This window comes from Salvelinus sp. IW2-2015, linkage group LG35 (genome assembly GCF_002910315.2).
Source record: "Salvelinus sp. IW2-2015 linkage group LG35, ASM291031v2, whole genome shotgun sequence".
Lineage (NCBI taxonomy): Eukaryota > Metazoa > Chordata > Actinopteri > Salmoniformes > Salmonidae > Salvelinus > Salvelinus sp. IW2-2015.
The window spans coordinates 21,568,633-21,588,195 of record NC_036874.1 but is presented as its reverse complement, the minus strand read 5'-3'; the positions used below and the strand labels follow the sequence as shown (position 1 = coordinate 21,588,195).

At 43.0% G+C, this 19,563-nt stretch overlaps 1 protein-coding gene and 1 pseudogene across 1 annotated transcript; both read left to right on the top strand.

Annotated features, from left to right (window-relative positions):
• Window positions 1-793: 793 nt before the first annotated feature.
• On the top strand, window positions 794-17,735 carry LOC111958876 (adenylate cyclase type 3-like; the record flags this gene model as incomplete). The annotated part of the gene is made up of 18 exons (XM_024134906.2): window positions 794-936; window positions 1,091-1,202; window positions 1,427-1,554; window positions 1,995-2,153; window positions 2,515-2,678; window positions 3,116-3,231; window positions 3,729-3,871; window positions 4,219-4,380; window positions 4,464-4,551; window positions 8,120-8,236; window positions 8,580-8,848; window positions 9,086-9,167; window positions 9,327-9,485; window positions 13,044-13,190; window positions 13,378-13,491; window positions 13,788-13,914; window positions 14,026-14,150; window positions 14,628-17,735. Coding segments are annotated over 18 exons (2,538 nt in total), but the record flags the coding sequence as incomplete, so codon positions are not given.
• A 691-nt stretch (window positions 17,736-18,426) lies between these two features.
• LOC111958805 (transcription factor BTF3 pseudogene) lies at window positions 18,427-19,013 on the top strand (annotated as a pseudogene).
• The last annotated feature ends 550 nt before the right edge of the window (window positions 19,014-19,563 follow it).

Genomic DNA, 19,563 nt, shown 5'->3' with positions numbered 1-19,563 from the left:
ATCTGTGCTTCGAGACAATCCTGTCTCGGAGCTCTACGGACAATTCCTTCGACCTCATGGCTTGGTTTTTGCTCTGACATGCATTGTCAACCATGGGACCTTTTCATATAGACAGGTTTGTGCCTTTCCAACTCATGTCCAATCAATTGAATTTACCACAGGTGGACTCCAATCAAGTTGTAGAAACATCTCAAGGATGATCAATGGAAACAGGATGCACCTGATCTCAATTTCGAGTCTCATAGCGAAGGGTCTGAGTACCTATGTAAATAAGGTATTTCTGTTATTTATTTTGTATACATTTGCAAAAATGTCTAAAAACCTGTTTCGCTTTGTCATTGTGGGGTATTGTGTGTAAATTGATGAGGGGGGAAAAAATATTTGATCTCTTTTAGAGTAAGGCTGTAATATAACAAAATGTTGAAAGTCAAGGAGTCTGAATACTTTCCAAATGCACTGTATGTACTGTTTTGAGCACATGGTAGTCAGTCATCCATGTTTATTTCGTTATGGTATTTCTTTTTCCAAGATCTATTGGTTGAAGGGTGATCGAAGTAGATATATTTGGAAGTGGATGCTTTGGGATGGCAACGGACAGCTTCCTTTTGTTATAGAAAGTGGTTTGATTAGGTCACTGAATCTTTTTATTGATTCTGATTGAGCATTGATTGATTCTGCTGCCAATCACACAAAATTTAAGTTCCTTTATTGTAAGCTGTGCGTGCGTCTATTAAGGCTCTTTAGAGTCTCCTCGTATCCACTGAAACCTCGCCACTCTCCCRGTCCTCCACAGGAGCGTCTCTTGCTSTCCATCCTGCCCAAGCATATAGCAGACGAGATGTTACAGGACATGAAGAAGAAAGAAGCCAGTCAAACAGGACAGAAGGAGAAGCAGCAGTTCAACACCATGTACATGTATCGCCACGAAAARGTCAGGTAAGACACAGTAGCCTCAGACTCTCTATGTACAATCTGTAGACCCATGGCTAGGAGAACATAACTTATAGAGTATACTATGTTATATATAATAAAGAGGCAGGATATCTAGTWGGATGATGTGATGACAGCATGTATCCCCTTTCTCCTGCAGTATTTTGTTTGCAGACATTGTGGGATTCACTCAGCTGTCATCATCATGCAGTGCCCATGAGCTGGTCAAGCTCCTCAATGAACTGTTTGCCCGCTTTGACAAGCTGGCTGCCGTGAGTCACACACACACCCACAGACAAATATATTACTTACTGACAAAAAAAATGTATATTGGTCGGCATGTATTACCACAAATCTTTTAAACAGATTTATTGATAGATTAAAGTACATTTACATGAGTAGTCACATCTTTTCACATATAGATGAAATCACTTTGAATGTTCCAGCCCCTCCACTAACTACCTCACTGTGTGTGTGTGTGTGTGTTTCTGTGTAGAAATACCACCAGTTGAGAATAAAGATCCTGGGCGACTGTTACTACTGCATCTGTGGCCTGCCAGACTACAGAGAGGACCACGCTGCCTGCTCCATCCTGATGGGCCTGGCCATGGTGGAGGCCATTTCGTGAGTACCACCCAATGGAAATGTAGACTGTAGAAACTGTAGAGTGGTTTGTGGTATAGGCTGCATGTCAAAGGACATTCACCTACTTAGGGTCAAAGATGGCATACTACTGTAGAACCTCTTACTTGCATGTGCTAAAAACAGGTCTGACATCTACAATATCTGGATAAATGGTGAGAAAATCATACGCAATTCATATTGTCTACCAAGGTTTGATGAGCTTTTAAGTCCAGACCTTTCAGTTTTCCGAATGACCTCCGTTTCAGACGTGTTCACATCTCAGAGGTCCTTCTGTACTCCTGGTGGATCGGGTGTCATTTGAGATTTGCACATGGAGTAGGAGTAACGTGATGTGCCGGAGGCAAAACGAATGGCAGAGGAAAGAATGGCTAGGGTGGTTCTTCTTGGCTCTGTGTCACGGTGACTGTGTTGTCCTGTAGGTATGTTCGTGAGAAGACCGGGACAGATGTGGACATGCGTGTGGGGGTACACACTGGCACTGTCCTGGGGGGCGTCCTGGGACAGAAGCGGTGGCAGTATGACGTCTGGTCCACTGACGTCACCGTGGCCAATAAGATGGAGGCGGGAGGAATACCGGGGTAAGAAGGAACTGGTTTAAACCCCTCTAAGTCATTACATTTCCCTAACTCTATTTACAGATCTTTACTACAACCTTAGATGATGCACAGGCAAGATTTACCTGCCTCATGCACGCATATTTGTCAAATGTGTTTGTGCCCAATACAAACCCTATATACCAATACAAAATGAATTATTGCTAGCAATAAGTTATGAAGTCTGTAAGGAAATGTTGATGTACTGTATATCAAATAAGAGGGTGACAACAGGAATTATTCTAAGTTTGCAATAGGGAGGGCATAGGGTCAGCCCCCACCCGCCCTGCCATTGATATGCCAGGCTCTCTGACCTATCACCTATAACCCCTGACCTTTGCGGCAGGCGTGTGCACATCTCCCAAGCCACCATGGAGTGTCTGCACGGGGAGTTTGATATGGAGCCGGGGAACGGGGGCGACCGCTGTGAGTACCTGAAGGAGAGGGGCATCGACTCCTACCTGGTGGTGGTGCCCAAGGGCCCCCTGGGAAAGAGGGCATCACGGGGTGGTGAGTATTGCTCAGCACCTAGTTTTATTCAACCTTTTATTCTTACAGGTTTCATCTCACTGAGATAAAACCTTGGTAAACTTTATTTTACACCAGGTTAGTATTACTAAGAAATAACTTTTGTCTTTAACTTTGATACCAGTCTCCATTTTGTTGAATTCTTTGAGGTGATTACCAGCGTAGTTTCCTAGTTAATACCATGGAAATGCAGGTTAGTAACAGCTTACAACAAGCGTAAGAAAGCGTAACAAATTGTCAATATTTTTTTTTTCTTCCAGATTCCTCCTTGTCAAACACCACACACAGTCACTGTAAACACCTCACATTCTCTCTTCTCTCTCTTCTCTCTCTCTCTCTCTCTTCTTCTTCTCTCTCTCTCTCTCTCTCTGTTCTCTCTCTCTCCTCTCTTCTGCTGTCTCTTCGTTTTCTATCAGAAGTTGTCTGTGATGTCGTCCAATGGGACTCTCCATTGTTGATCAACACCACTGAGTGTAATGGGAGTGTCCACACAGCCTGCACCACACCAGACGAGCCAGAGGAGCTGGACACACGGGTAACACATGACCTTTACTGTAACCCCACACACAGGATTGCAACTCTATGTACTACAAGTGCACAGTGTGTGCGGGCTTTGTTCAGTTTAGGATTAGTAACCTATTCAAATGATTAACTAATCATTGTCTTATATTCAGACCTTGATTTGTTTATTCAGGGGTGTTAGCGCTGGGCTAGTACAAAAACCTCCAAATGCTTTGGATGTCTCCAAGACAGGAGTTGCCCAAAGTGTACTACCTTCCCTACTTCAAACCTGAATGAAGAGTGGCTCCACCCAGATTCTCCACCCTTCTCATTAAGTGTGCACTTGCACACTCCCCATCATGGATCTAAAAGCATTGAATTGGTGTAAGTATTGGCTGGAGAGAGTTTCGACACTCTTGTTAAATCCATGAGAGGAGTGTGCAAGTGCACACTTTAGAAGAAGTGTGGAGAATCGGGGTGCATCAGTGAGTGGTGTAATGACAGACCCGGAATGCCACTTCTTGTGACCAGGTGGTGAACCCTTCGTTCCCCAACCCTCGGCGGAGGCTAAGACTGCGGGACCTGGCCGAGAGGGTGATTGATGCCCAAGAGAACGAACAGGAGCTCAACAAACTGCTCAATGAGGCACTGCTGGAGAGAGAGACCGTACAAGCGTGAGTAGACAGAGAGGGAGGGTGTGTGTGGGGTTGCAAAATTCCAGGAACTTTAAATAAATTCCCTGGTTTTCCTGAAATCCTGGTTGGAGGATTCTGGATTTCATGCTTATTCCTTCCTGATTTCGGGAATCCCCCAACCGGGCATTTTGGGAAAACCAGGGAATTTATTTAAAATTCCCAGAATTTTGCCAGCCTGTGTATATCTATGTATGAATGTGTGTGTGTGATAGTCATAGAGAAACACCCAGTAGCAGAGGGTGTGTGAGTGAGCCATGTGCAGCCAGGTATGAATCCTCTGTTATGTGAGCAGACAGAACGTGTGAACCCTCCCTCTACCTTGTCAGTCTGAAGGGGAAACGGACCAACCGTCTGTCCCTGCGCTTTGTGGACCCTGAGCTGGAGACCCGCTACTCCGTAGAAAAGGAGAAGCAGAGCGGAGCTGCCTTCAGCTGCTCCTGTGTGGTGCTCCTGTTCACTGCAGCCATGGAGGTCCTCATAGACCCTCGGTGAGTTCACCTAAACTCTCGTTCTCTCTCTCGCTCTCTCTCTCTTTCGTTCCTTATGTTCTGTGTGTTCCTGCGGTTGACAGGATGATAGCAAACTACGTGACCCTAGCTGTGGGAGAGGTCCTGCTGCTCGTCCTAACTGTCTGCTCTCTGGCGGCCATCTTCCCTCGAGTGAGTGCCCCTTCCCCCCCGCTCCACTATCGCACCTTGCTCAACATCCAACCAGAGAGCAGCTAGCCTTTCAGAGCGAGCAACAGTTAACCCACGGCCAAATCATAATTTATCATCGAACATTTTCCACAACATAAGAAATCTGTAGATATGAAGATATTTGTTGTGGTATACTCTTGAGTTAAAAAATAACGTAGTTGTGATAGTGGATCGGCATACCGTAGTTAAATACCTTAAATGTGCTAAGCATCTCATGATGCTGTGCATTTGATCTTTTCAGACACTCCCAATGTTAGGTAAGCTGAATGTGGTAAAGAATGTGTCTAATCAGCACCCCATACGTTCGTTCTTTTGTCACGCATCAACACTTTTGATCTAACCTCGTGAGCCAGGTCATGGAAAGTCAAATGTATTGACTGCTACAGGCAGTTATGTAGCTACCACTATCGACTGCTCCTGTCACCCTAACAGCAAGACTCCTCCCCCATCCCCACACTGCCCACAAGGGTTTTGAACCCCATGCACTGTATCTGTGCACCGTGTGCAATGCAGACACACAGTCACACACAGACACACATACAGTGCATTCGGGAAGTATTCAGACTTTTCCCACATTTTATTACGTTACAGCCTTATTCTAAAAATWGATTCAATTGTTTTTTTCAATCATCAATCTACACACAATACCCCATAATGACAAAGCAAAAACAGGTCTTTAGAAATGTTTGTAAACTTATTCAAAATTTTAAAAAATGCTATCACATTTACACAAGTATTCAGATCCTTTACTCAGTACTTTGTTAGAGCACCTTTAGCAGCGATTACAGCCTTGAGTCTTCTTTTTCTACAGATCCTCAAGCTCTCTCAGGTTGGATGGGGAGCGTCACTGCACAGATATTTTCAGGTCTCTCCAGAGATGTTCGATCAGGTTCAAGTACGGGCTCTGGCTGGGCCACTTAAGGACATTCAGAGACTTGTCCCGAAGCCACTCCTGCATTGCCTTGGCTGTGTGCTTAGGGTCCTTGTCCGGTTGGAAGGGGAACTTTCGCCCCAGTCTAAGGTSCTGAACACTCTGGAGCAGGTTTTCATCAAGGATCTCTCTCTGTACTTTGCTCCGTTCATCTTTCCCTCGATCCTGACTAGTCTCCCAGTTCCTGCRACTGAAAAACATCCCCACAGCATGATGCTGCCACCACCATGCTTCACCGTAGGGATGGTGCCAAGTTTCTTCCAGATGTGACGCTTGGCATTCAGGCCAAAGAGTTCATTTTGGTTTCATCAGACCAGAGAATCTTGTTTCTCATGATCTGAGAGTCCTTTAGTTACCTTTTTAYAAAACTACAAGCGGGCTGTCATGTGCCTTTTTACTAAGGAGTGGCTTCCGTCTGGCCACTTTACCATAAAGGCCTGATTGGTGGAGTGCTGCAGAGATGATTGTCCTTCTGGAAGAACTCTGGAGCTCTGTCAGAGTGACAATCAGGTTCTTGGTCATCTCCCTGACCAAGGCCCTTCTCCCCAAATTGCTCAGATTGGCCGGGAGGCCAGCTCAAGGAAGAGTCTTGGTGGTTCCAAATTTCTTCCATTTAAGAATGCTGGAGGCCACTGTGTTCTTGGGGYCCTTCAATGCTGCAGACATTTTTTGGTACCTTTCCCCAGATCTGTGCCTCGACACAATCCTGTCTCGGAGCTCTACGGACAATTTCTTCGACCTCATGGCTTGCTTTTAGTTTCTGACATGCACTGTCAACTTTGGGACCTTATATAGACAGGTGTTTGCCTTTCAAAATCATGTCCAATCAATAGAATTTACCACAGGTGGAATTCAATCAAGTTGTAYAAACATCTCAAGGATGATCAATGGAAACAGGATGCACCTGAGCTCAATTTTGTGTCTCATAGCAAAAGGTCTGAATATTTATGTAAATTAGCTCCTGAGTGACGCAGCGCTCTAAGGCACTGCATCTCAGTGCTAGAGGTGTCACTACAGACCCTGGTTCAATCCCGGGCTGTATCGCAACCGGCCGTGATCGAGAGTCCCATAGGGCGATGCACAATTGGCCCAGCATCGTCTGGCCTAGGGGAAGGTTTGGCCAAGGTAGGCCGTCATTGTAAATAAGAATTTGTTGTTAACTGGCATGCCTAGTAAAATGTAATATTTTTTAAATAATCTATTTCTGTTTTTTATTTGAATACATTTGCAAACATTTCTAAAAAACTATTTTTGCTTTGTCATTATGGGGTATTGTGTGTAGTAGATTGATGAGGAAAAAATATAATTTGATCAATTTTAGAATAATGCTGTACGGTAACAATATGTAAAAAGGGAAGGGGTCTGAATACTTTCCGAATGCACTGTACACACACATAAACAAACAGATTAACAACTATTATATCAAGGGTGAAATGCATGTCAACATGTCTGTGCCTGTCCCAGTACAATGTCAAACACACAAACACCAGAAACTCCACACGCTCACACACACACATACACTTTACCCCAGAGCGTAAAAGCAAGAGCTTTTAGTGCTACATAATGAAATGCTTTTACTTGAAGCTGTATGGACCAGATTATTGTTCAGCTGCTGAGAGAATGTACTGTACCCAATGAGATGAGATTTAACCATTGGAGATCTGAATCCCCTCGGGCGACGGTAGTTCCACTCCAGTGACAATTCTTTATCTATGGAAAATCAATCCCTCTTCATCATATAGATGTTCATAGAGAAGCCCTCTGGTTGGACTGATGCGTGACTCCCCATGGCATGATTGATGGTTCAATGAGGAAAACCAATATGTCTCGTCCTCAGTTTGTCCCAGCTCATCTGAAATGACCGTTGACATATACAGCACTATGTCGTAGTATACTGTACTGTCACTAACATGAAAGTCACTATAGTACAGATGTAGGATCTTCATTTGAACACCCAGTTTTTTTATTTATTTAACTAGGCAAGTCAATTAAGAACAAATTCTGATTTTACAATGACGGCCTACTGTTGCGGGACAACTTTCCTGCAATGCAGGAAATGTACAATTCGTAGTATATTTGCGGTTTAGAAAGGCTTCTGACGTTTACTACTTTGACATTTCAGACTTGATTTTCCGTTATGAGAAGTGTATCAACCCCTACAAAATTTTTCCAGTAATCAAAATCCACATCATTCACATTTCCTGTTGCTGCAGGATTATTTTCCTGCTGTAGCAAACTGGTGCAAATGAATATCCTTCATCTGTACAAACTCACTAGGAGAAATACCCTGACCGCTACTATGGTTTCCATCTGATGATGCGTTTTGAAAACTGAGCATCATTACGATGATGATTACAATTGTATTACTTCGTTGGTTACGGCGAGCAAAGACGACCGGCGCCATCAATCATAGTTAAAACGTTTTTAATGTTCCGCCATTGCCCCACATATACCACAGGTGTCGTAAAAGAGTGTTGTGAAACATGACTCAAAACCACATCAATACAACGATGATAGGTAGATAGATATTACTGGTAAGTTCACGTGACTGGTTAATGATATTACTGTTGATGATCAACATGTTATTTTTCCTCCTAGGTTTTCCCTAAGAGGCTGGTGTCTTTCTCCACATGGATCGACCACACCCGCTGGGCACGGAACACTTGGGCCATGGCAGCAATCTTCATCCTCACCATGGCCGACATTGTGGACATGGTGAGAAACGCTCATCGTTAGTCCAGCAGAAAAAAATCACAACACTGGCTTTCTGGTGTGGAATTATGCAGTAGCATGCCAATACACAAGCCTTCTCATGAAGCTGGGTTTGACTTATGGGTCTGTTTTTGGTGTTGACTTGCATGCATACCGTCCATATGCAACAGCGCGCATTGCAGTTAAATGTTTTAAATTCGTAATAAAGCAACAAGATGGGAGTGAAACCAGGGATTTTTTTAAAGGGGTCCATGTAAGCTTGGAGGAAGCACTAGAAATCGATTGAGTGGTGGCTCAGGTCTTGCGTTAACATTTGGCCTCTATCCCCTCTGTCCACGCCCTGTAGCTGAGCTGTCCCCGTCCCTCTGGAAACGCCACAATGGCTCCTCCTTCCTCTGTTGTCCAATCCGGGCCAGAGGGCTGTCTGGACAACCCCAAGTACTACAGCTACATCGCCGTGCTGGCACTCATGGCAACCACCATGCTGGTACAGGTCAGCCACATGGTCAAGGTCACACTCATGCTCCTCATCACCATAGCGACGGGCATCGTCAACATCTACAGCTGGAGGGACATTTTTGACCGCTACGATATGGCCCGCTTCCAGGACTACAGGTGGATGTGGTTGTGGTGTTATAGGCTGTAGAACAGGTGTGGGTGGTGGTCATCAGTTTATGGATGTGTGGTCATCATTTCTTTTCAATTAGTAAAACTGCAATTGGAATTTCAGTTGACTGAATTTAAATGAAATTGACCGCAACTCTGATTGTCATGTTTAGTGTGATTATGGTTGTTCTGGAAACAATGTGAGCATGCTTGTGATTTCTGACTATCTCTGTGCTCTGTTTTTAGGTCTTATCTGGTTCCCTCCAAATATGCCATGACTATCATGATCTTCGTCATGATGATCAGCTTCTACTACTTTTCTCGACATGTAAGTTACTATGGCCGAAGTCTACTAGTTATATACCTTCCAAGTCGTCACCACCTTCTCTAGTCTCCACATGTTCTGCTTCTCCTCCATTCTTGTTAACCTCTCCACCTCTTATTTGAACCTCTTTCCTGTCTCCCGCCACCATGTCCCTGACTTTAGGTGGAGAAGCTAGCCCGTACTCTGTTTTTGTGGAAGATTGAGGTCCACGAGCAGAAGGAGAAGGTGTATGAGATGAGGCGCTGGAACGAGGCGCTGGTCACGAACATGCTGCCAGAGCACGTAGCGCGCCACTTCCTGGGCTCCAAGAAAAGGGACGAGGTGAGACAACTTCACCACTGTAGATACAGTACCTGGTTCGCCCTTCGTGTCGTCTGAGAAGTTATACTTTTCAGTCGTCTGTCCAGAGAACATTCTTCCAAGAGTCTTGATGATCTTCCAGGTATGTTTTTGGCAAACTTTAGTCAACTTTTTGGACGACATGGGTCCCGTTATGCCTGGCGAAAACCAAACACTGCATTCCACAGTAAGAACCTCATACCAACGGTCAAGCATGGTGATGGTAGTGTAATGGTTTGGGGACGTATCCAATTTTATTTTGTAATCTCAGGTTTCCTTAATCTAATATTAGGTTATGGTTGAAGATCTGATAACATTCAGTATAAAGAATATGCAAAAATATAGAAAAACCAAGGGCTCTAAATTCAAATGTTTCATTGGTAGAAAATAAATAAAATAAAAATATCGATTGAGATATAGCCTACTGTATGCTGGGCCTTGAAGTATGCTAGCTACTTCTGAAGCACACGTTATGCCCTTGAAAGTAATATGGAAACCTGTAAATGCATTTAGGAGTATATGCGACCAACATTGTCACACTTTATAGCCCTGACCGTAACTACCATGTAGCTACAATGTAAATACTAGGGCTGTGACGGTAATGGGATTTTGGATGAAAGTTATTAGTCATCCAAATAAACAAGTTCACTGTTATAACCGTTCTAATAGCAAAACAATTATAATACATGTACAAAACATGAGTACAAAACATTAGGAACCCATTCCTAATATTGAGTTGCACCCCCTTTTGCCTCAGAACAGCCTGGACTCTACAAGGTGTCGAAAGTGTTCCACAGATGCTGGCCCATGTTGACTCCAATGCTTCCCACAGTTGTGTGATGTTGGCTGGATGTCCTTTGGGTTGTGCACTATTCTTGATTTCACACTGTTGAGTGTGAAAAAACCCAGCAGTGTTGCAGTTCTTGACATACTCAAACCGGTGAGCCTGGCACCTACTACAAATACCCTGTTCAAAGGCACTTTAAATATTTTGTATTGCCCGTTCACCCTCTGGCTGGCACACATACACAATCCATGTCTCAAGGCTTAAAAATCCTTCTTTAACCTGTCTCCTACCCTTCACCTAAACTGATTTGAAGTGGATTTAACTGGTGATATCAATAATGGATCGTTGCTTTCACCTGGATTCACCTGGTCAGTCTGTCATGGAAAGAGCAGGTGTCCCTAATGTTTTGTACACTCAGTGAATATATTTAAGACGCACATTTTCTCCTCTCCTCTGCTTCTGACTGCATGTGCTGCTGCTGCAGGGAGTGGGGTGTTGCCTAGGCAACCGAATCCTCGTTTGCTACAACACCTTGCATGTTTCAGCAAGGAGAAACAAAGTTTCATCACGTTGTAGAGTCCATGTTACAGCAGAAACTGACTCAACTGCGCTAATGGCCTGCCATCCCGTCTTCAGTCAGCTGGTCGTTCATATACAGTACCAGTCAAAAGTTTGGATACACCTACTCATTCAAGGGTTTTTCTTTATTTTCACTATTTTCTAAATTGTAGAATAATAGTGAAGACATCAAAACTATGAAATAACACTTATGGAATCATGTAGTAAGCAAAAATGTATATAATTTATATTTGAGATTCTTCAAAGTAGCCACCCTTTGCCTTAATGACAGCTTTGCACACTCTTGGAATTCTCTCAACCTGCTTCACCTGGAATGCTTTTCCAACAGTCTTGAAAGAGTTCACCACAAACCATCTCAATTGGGTTGAGGTCGGGTGATTGTGGAGGCCAGGTCATCTGATGCAGCACACCATCACTCTCCTTCTTGGTCAAATAGCCCTTACATAGCCTGGAGGTGTGTTGGGTCATTGTCCTGTTGAAAAACAAGTGATAGTACCACTAAGCGCAACCCAGATGGGATGACGTATCGCTGCAGAATGCTGGGGTAGCCATGCTGGTTAAGTGTGCCTTGAATTCTAAATGAATCACTGACAGTGTGACCAGCAAAGCACCCCCACACCACCTCCTCCATGCCTCAAGGTGGGAACCACACATGCGGAGATCATCCGTTCACCTACTCTGCGTCTCACAAAGACACGGTAATTGGAGTCAAAAATCTAATTTGGAATCATCAGACCAAAGGACAGATTTCCACCGGTCTAATGTCCATTTCTCGTGTTTCTTGGGCCAAGCAAGTCTCTTCTTATTATTGTTGTCTTTTAGTAGTGGTTTCTTTGTAGCAATTTGACCATGAAGGCCTGATTCACGCAGTCTCCTCTGAACAGTTGATGTGTCTGTTACATTTATTTGGGCTAGTTTGAGAAACCGATGCCTCAGAAGTCCTCAACTGGCAGCTTCATTAAATAGTACCAGCAAAACACCAGTCTCAACGTCAACAGTGAAGAGGCAACTCCGGGATGCTGGCCTTCTAGGCAGAGTTCCTCTGTCCAGTGTCTGTGTTCTTTTGCCCATCTTAATCTTTTCTTTTTATTGGCCAGTCTGAGCATCCCGGAGTCGCCACTTCACTGTTGACATTGAGGCTGGTGTTTTGCGGGTACTATTTAATGAAGCTGCCAGTTGAGGACTTGTGATGCGTCTGTTTCTCAAACTAGACACTAATGTACTTGTCCTCTTGCTCATTTGTAAACCGGGGCCTCCCACTCCTCTTTCTATTCTGGTTAGAGACAGTTTGCGCTGTTCTGTGAAGGGAGTAGTACACAGCGTTGTACGAGATCTTTAGTTTCTTGGTAATTTCTCGCATGGAATATCCTTCATTTCTCAGAACAAGAATAGACTGACGAGTTTCAGAAGAAAGTTCTTTGTTTCTGGCCCTTTTGAGCCTGTAATCGAACCCACAAATGCTGATGCTCCAGATACTCAACTAGTCTAAAGAAGGCAAGTTTTATTGCTTCTTTAATCAGGACAACAGTTTTCAGCTGTGCTAACATAATTGCAAAAGGGTGTTCTAATGATCAAGTAGCCTTTTAAAATGATAAACTTGGATTAGCTAACACAACGTGCCATTGGAACACAGGAGTGATGGTTGCTGATAGTGGGCCTCTGTACGTCTATGTAGATAAAAAATCAGCCGTTTCCAGCTACAATAGTCATTTACAACATTAACAATGTCTACATTGTATTTCTGATCAATTTGATGTTATTTTAGTGGACAAAAATGTTGCTTTTCTTTCAAAAAACAAGGACATTTCTAAGTGACCCCAAACTTTTGAATGGTAGTGTATATATATATATTTACGGATATGACAGTTATTTAATTGTCATGACGGTCTTCATCCATAACCATCGTTTATATGGTAATTGTGCCAGCCCTAATAAATGCATGGGTTTTAAGGCAGTCAATGTGAAGTGGGACCAATACATGCATAGTTCCTGAAGTTGAGAAAGAGGTATCAGCCACGGTCACTGTGTGCGGTGATCAGCCACCATGTTATCACAGTGGTAAGGTTTGTTCAGCTATTGCAAAGGTTACAGCTGGAGTTATACTGTTGACTTATCTATGTCTGTACATCTGTTAATCTGAAATATATATATATATATATACCCACCCCTTCCAGGAGCTGTACAGCCAGTCATATGATGAGATTGGTGTGATGTTCGCCTCCATCCCCAACTTCTCGGACTTCTACACAGAGGAGAGCATCAACAATGGGGGGATTGAGTGCCTCAGGTTCCTCAACGAAATCATCTCCGATTTTGACAGCGTAAGAAGCTCGTGAATGCATAATTTCGACTTGTAACAGTCATGCAAATGTTGAAACTAGCTTGCTATGACAATGGAAGTACTGTATGTTATTACTCCCTATTCCCGAGGCATGTATAGGAATGAAAGATGCTGCCTAACACTTTGAGACTTGACCTTTCAACCCGTGACCTTTTAACCTCTGACAGCTTCTGGACGAGTCTCAGTTCCGCTGCATCACCAAAATCAAAACCATTGGCAGCACCTACATGGCAGCGTCAGGGGTCACTCCCGACGTCAGCAACGGCTACGCCTGTCTGAAGGTCAGCTCAGGCTTAAACTAGCCGTGTAAACTATATKATGTAAACTCCTATAGTATGACATAATCCTGTGAACTCCTATAGCTAAGCAGCAGAACTCCTGATGAACTCAGTCTAGAGCATTTTATACTGTTTGTGGTAGCAGGTCAGAAATGTGATCAAGAGCTTCAGGACTGATTTTTTACAGAGGATATGTTCATTTTATGGGTGATGATGAACGTAGTGGTGGCGATGATCAAATGAATTCACTCGGAAACTTGATGATGAAGATGGTTAAGGTAGAGGGCTCTGTTGTGCAGAAAGAGGAGCTGACCGACAGGGAGCGCTGGCAGCATTTGGCAGATCTGGCTGACTTTGCTCTGGCCATGAAGGTCACGCTCATGAACATCAACTACCAGTCCTTCAACAACTTCATGCTACGCATAGGTCAGTGCTAACCTTTCAGCCATATATTTTAAGGTGAGAGGAGAATGGAGAGCGTGTCCTGGTTTTGTACAGCATGCATATCACGTATCCCATACTTCCTCCTCTCCCCAGGTTTGAATAAAGGGGGGGTGCTGGCAGGAGTGATTGGTGCCCGGAAGCCTCACTATGACATCTGGGGCAACACTGTGAATGTGGCCAGTCGCATGGAGTCCACAGGGGTCATGGGTAACATCCAGGTAAGGCCTCTCCGTACAGGGTGCGACGAGATGCAGGATGGGATAAGTCTTGAGGTGACAACCAAACAATCAGTTATAGCTGTAGCGCGTTGGCCCGTTAAGGTCGTTGATGTACCTGATTTCTGGTGAGGACCGAGCAGGAGCACTTGATAGCCTACAATGAGTGATACATTGCAGTCACCTGCAAGATCTCAAAACCACATACAGCAATCTGATACCCGACTGCGCAGTCGATGATGTGGCATGCAACCATTGGTTGACTGCAATGTAGTCGGCCTGGAATTGTTGTTTCCCAGATGGCTATAATAACACAAGAATAATCCTACTTTGTTTGATTACTATTTAGATCTTGGGGTTTGACATCAGGGAATAGTTTTAAGTGGATTACCAAGTCTGGGTAGGAAACACATGTTGGATGGATCTGTATGCATGCGGAGATTCATCACCTACAATTTGATGTGATTCTACTGCCCCCAGGTGGTGGAAGATTGCTACCACATCTTGAAGGAGTACGGATTCCGTTTTGTAAGGAGGGGACCTATCTTTGTGAAGGGGAAAGGAGAGCTGCTTACCTACTTTCTGAAGGGTAGAGAAAAACAGGGCTCCTTCATCAACGGCTCCTCGGTCACCCTGCCACACCAAGTGGTGGACAACTCCTGACCTGCGTGTCAATGCTCACAGAAACACACACGCATAATCAGAAACATACATTCTAATGTATAAGTGAGATCTGAATTCATGCTTATACCAACACTCTTTCAGAATTGCAAAGTATGTAAGAGGATATGTACATCTTGCAAAGAAAGAAGGGTTGTCCCGCCTCCCCAACCCTGCCTGTTCAAATATTTTTTTTTGGCAAACTACAAAGCTTTTCAAAATAGTGCTCAGCTTTTTGCACTACAGACTTATGAACACATATCACGCTACTGTATAGTCACCCATATTTACACACAGTCTTAGACAAACACATCTTATTCAGAAACACAGTCTGACAAACACACAGTCGTGTATTCACTACAATGCCATCCTTACCACGCACTCAAGCCAGATGCATCATGGCTGTTGGACTAAATGCCTCATTTTGAATACTCTCCCCCTTTTACAAAATACTTTATATTTGGGGAAATAATGGATTTCATTGTGTTTGTTACAGTATCTCCAAACTGCTTGGAGATGGAGATGACCTGAGATAAGATGGTAGAGTGTTTGAGGGTTAATATATATATATATATATATATATATATATATATATATATGTGTGTGTGTGTGTGTGTGTGTGTGTGTGTGTGTGTGTGTGTGTGTGTGTGTGCTGAACAAGCCTGCAGTGAAAGTATTCTTTCTCACTTTTTTCTGATCCGGAATCAAGTAACATGCCATGCCCTGTCTCTGTTTGCTATGAATTTGGAACACATGCCTTCTATGTTCTTCCCCCCCTTTGTTTACATTGGCACACATCACTTCTTTACGGCATCTGAGTCTATGTTGACAGTGGGCACAGAACCCAGGTGTGAAATTGGAGACCGGTTGAATGTTTTTGTGTTTTTTGGAGGCATTGCAGGTGTGTCACCAGGTCTTTGTGAGTAGCTGACACCTTTGGCCATTATGGGTATTCCCGGTGGGTAGAAATGCAGTGCCTTGAAAAAGTATTTGCCCCCTTTTGGATTTTCTCTGTTTTTACATGTTTTTGATACTAAATTAGCCGATCTTCAACTAAAACCTTATATTAGATAAAGGGAACCTGAGTTTACAAAATAAACGTATTTTATTTATTGAATTAACAACGTTATGCAACACCCAATTCCCCTGTGTGAAAAATGTATTAACCCCTTACACTCAATAACTGGTTGTGCCACCTTTAGCTGCAATGACTGCAACCAAATGCTTCCTGTAGTWGATGATCAGTCTCTCACGTCGCTGTGGAAGAATTTTGGCCCACTCTTGCACGCAGAACTGCTTTAACTCAGTGACATTTGTGGGTTTTCAAGCATGAACTGCTCCTTTCATGTCCTGCCACAACATCTCAATTGGGATTAGGTCTGGACTTTGACTAGGCCATTCCAAAACTTCAATTTTGTTGCTTTTTGTCATTTTAAAGTAAACTTGACTTTTGGATTTAAAGTTGACTTACGTTTGCCAAAAAACACCTGGAAGATCATCAAGGCTCTTGGAAGAATGTTCTAATGAACAGATGAGTCAAGTGTATAACTGTTTGGAAGACATGGGTCCCATTATGCCTGACGAAAAACCAAACACTGCATTCCACGGTAAGAACCTTGTACCAATAGTGAAGCATGGTGGTGGTAGTGTGATGGTTTGGGGATGCTTTGCTACCTCAGGACCTGGATGACTTGCCTTTTAATAGAAGGAACAATGAGTTATGCTCTGTATCAAATAAAAGGTTATTGGTCACATACACATATTTAGCAGATGTTATTGTGGGTGTAGCAAAATGCTTGCTGCATCAGTGAATTCTACAGGCGAATGTCAGGCGTTCTGTGAGCTGAAGCGCAGCTGGGTCATGCAGCAAGACAATAATCCAAAACACATTTTGAAATTTGAAGTTTTGGAATGGCCTAGGCAAAGTCCAGACCTAATCCCAATTCAGATGTTGTGGCAGGACTTGAAATGAGCAGTTCATGCTTGAAAACCCACAAATGTCGCTGAGTTAAAGCAGTTCTGCATGAAAGAGTGGGCCAAAATTCCTCCACAGCAACGTGAGAGACTGTGCAACAACTAAAGGAAGTGTTTGATTGGAGTCATTGCAGCTAAGGGTGGCACAAGCAGTTATTGAGTGTAAGGGGAAATTACTTTTTCACATGGGCATTGGGTGTTGCATAACTTTGTTTATGAAATCAATTAAATAAGTATTTAATTGTTGTGTTATTTGTTCACTCAGGTCCCCTTTATCTAATATTAGATTTTGGTTGAAGATCTGATCATATTCAGTATAAAAAAAAAAGCTAAAGTAGAGAATTAAGGGGGCAAATTACTTTTTCACAGCACTGTATGRTTGTTTGTGTGTATGTAAGGTGGATATGTGGACAGTATTGCAGGTGCAGGTGAGTTTCTTTTGCTCGTATTGTGTCCCCATCAGTGTCTTTTCTCTGAAATTGAATGAAAGTGCAATAGTTTATTCTTCTACAACCCTCTGTCCTCGCTTGCCCCTTACACAAATTAAAACATTCCTGGCCCTTTAATATTTTTATAACTAAGTTTAATTCATGCTGAGATTCTATTTAAAGTGATGGGATAAAGGACTAATGAGTCTTTAAGTTGTACATACAGTTTACTGTTCATTAAATTAATTTATTGCAGTCGTCAGGGACAGATTTCCTTTTTCTTTTTTAAACCAATGTAAAAGTGCCAATGTTGAAGGAATGGCTTTGGTCCCTGTACATGTGGCCAAAATGCAGGTCTTTGCTGTTTCTCGATTTGTATTTTAAAGAACCTCAGGCTTGGGAATAAAATGGCACTTTGAATGGTCTGTAAACTATCTGTGTTTGAGTTTAAAGATAAGTTATTAATGTATTTCATTTAAATTATTTGTCATTTTCAAGTGTATTGATAAAAAAAAATGAAATTAAACCATGGTCCCTAATACTTTCTTTATTTAGTGTGTTTTGAGTAGGTCTGTTGCCTCTTTGGATAGCGTAAAGTTGTTGCATATGTTGAGAGTGTGACATCTGATCCATTTCATGCAGAAGTTGCAGAACCTAATGAACACTATGTTTAAAAGACGTCTCAACCAATTTTGCTTGCTGAGAAGAGATCCCCTTTTTGATGTAGCTTGAAAAAAACTTAAAGGGGAAACCTGCAATTGCAACTTCCAGTTTTAGACTTTTAAATTAATGYTATATAATCATTAAGTTATGCTACCTGTGGCGGCAGGTAGCCTAGTGGTTCGAGCATTGGGCTATAATTCCTGTGTTGACAAGATAAAAATCTGTCGTTCTTCCCCTGAACAAGGCAGTTAACCCACTGTTCCCCAGTAGGCCATCATTGTAAATAAGAATTTGTTCTTCACTGACTTGCCTAGTTCAATAAAGGTAAAAAATTTCAAAAAATATATACCCATTGATTATTGAAGAATATAACAAGTCTCATGACAAGTCTCATGACCTTGGGTCAATTGTTGTACCCCACACGAACTGTAAATATAAGCTCTAAACAATGTAATTTGAAACAAAAGCTGTATAGCCTCAACTTGGTTAATTCTATAGTTTTGATGTCATGAATGGTCAGCCCTTGCATCCATAGCTCTTGTCCATGGATCTTGCTCCCCGCGTGTGTGCGCTGCTAGTGTGCAGGTCAGTTAGGAGCTCTAAAATACCTTCTTTCCTCCACTGTTTCTGCCATTCTTCAACGACACAAGATGAAAGAAATAATAATGAATCAAGAAAAACTTGCCAAACTTCAGGCACAAGTCCGCATCGGTGGCAAGGGCACTGCTCGCAGAAAGAAGAAGGTTGTGCACAGAACTGCAACTGCAGATGACAAGAAACTTCAGTTCTCCCTAAAGAAACTAGGAGTCATCTCTGGCATTGAAGAGGTGAACATGTTCACGAACCAGGGGACAGTGATCCACTTCAACAACCCCAAAGTGCAGGCCTCCCTGGCAGCCAACACCTTCACCATCACTGGCCACGCCGAGACCAAGCAGCTGACAGAGATGCTCCCCAGCATCCTCAACCAGCTGGGAGCAGACAGTCTGACTAGCCTCCGGAGACTGGCTGAGGCTCTGCCCAAACAGGCTGGAGATGGAAAAGCACCAATCGACCCATAGAGGAGGAAGATGATGATGTTCCAGATCTGGTGGAGAATTTTGACGAGGCTTCCAAGGATGAGGCAAACTAAAGGAAACAACAGACCTTCAGGAGAGTCTCAACAGGACTTGACTAGGCCGTGGGGTGGGGTGGGCACAAGGCATTATTTTTCTTTCTTGCCACCCGATTTTCCAAATGCTATTTTGTGCACTACTGTCCGTGTCCAGTTTGAGAGTCAGTGGGAGATTGTATGTACGTTACTGTATATTGTCTCTCTGAGGTTCGAGGTCTCTTCAACAGTTTCCTCCGTGTTACTGAACCTTATTTCTTTGCAGTCTGGCTGAAACCATAATATCTGGAATAAACATTTTGCTATTGTCAACTTTAAAAAAAAAATAATAATAATAATTTAAAAAAAATAGCTCGTCTATGAATTTGAGAGTGGTTGCATTTGGTTACAGTGGTTACATACAGCAGCAGGACGGTCACGGTTATTGTTAGAACTGCAGATTTACCCTTTTATCGTAAACAAGTTATCATTTTCCCAAGAGAAAATTAATCAAAATATAAAACAAAATATAAAAAGGTCTATTAACTTGTGAAACAAAGTTCAGTATGAACTTCAAGGGCGCCACAAATGGACTACCCGG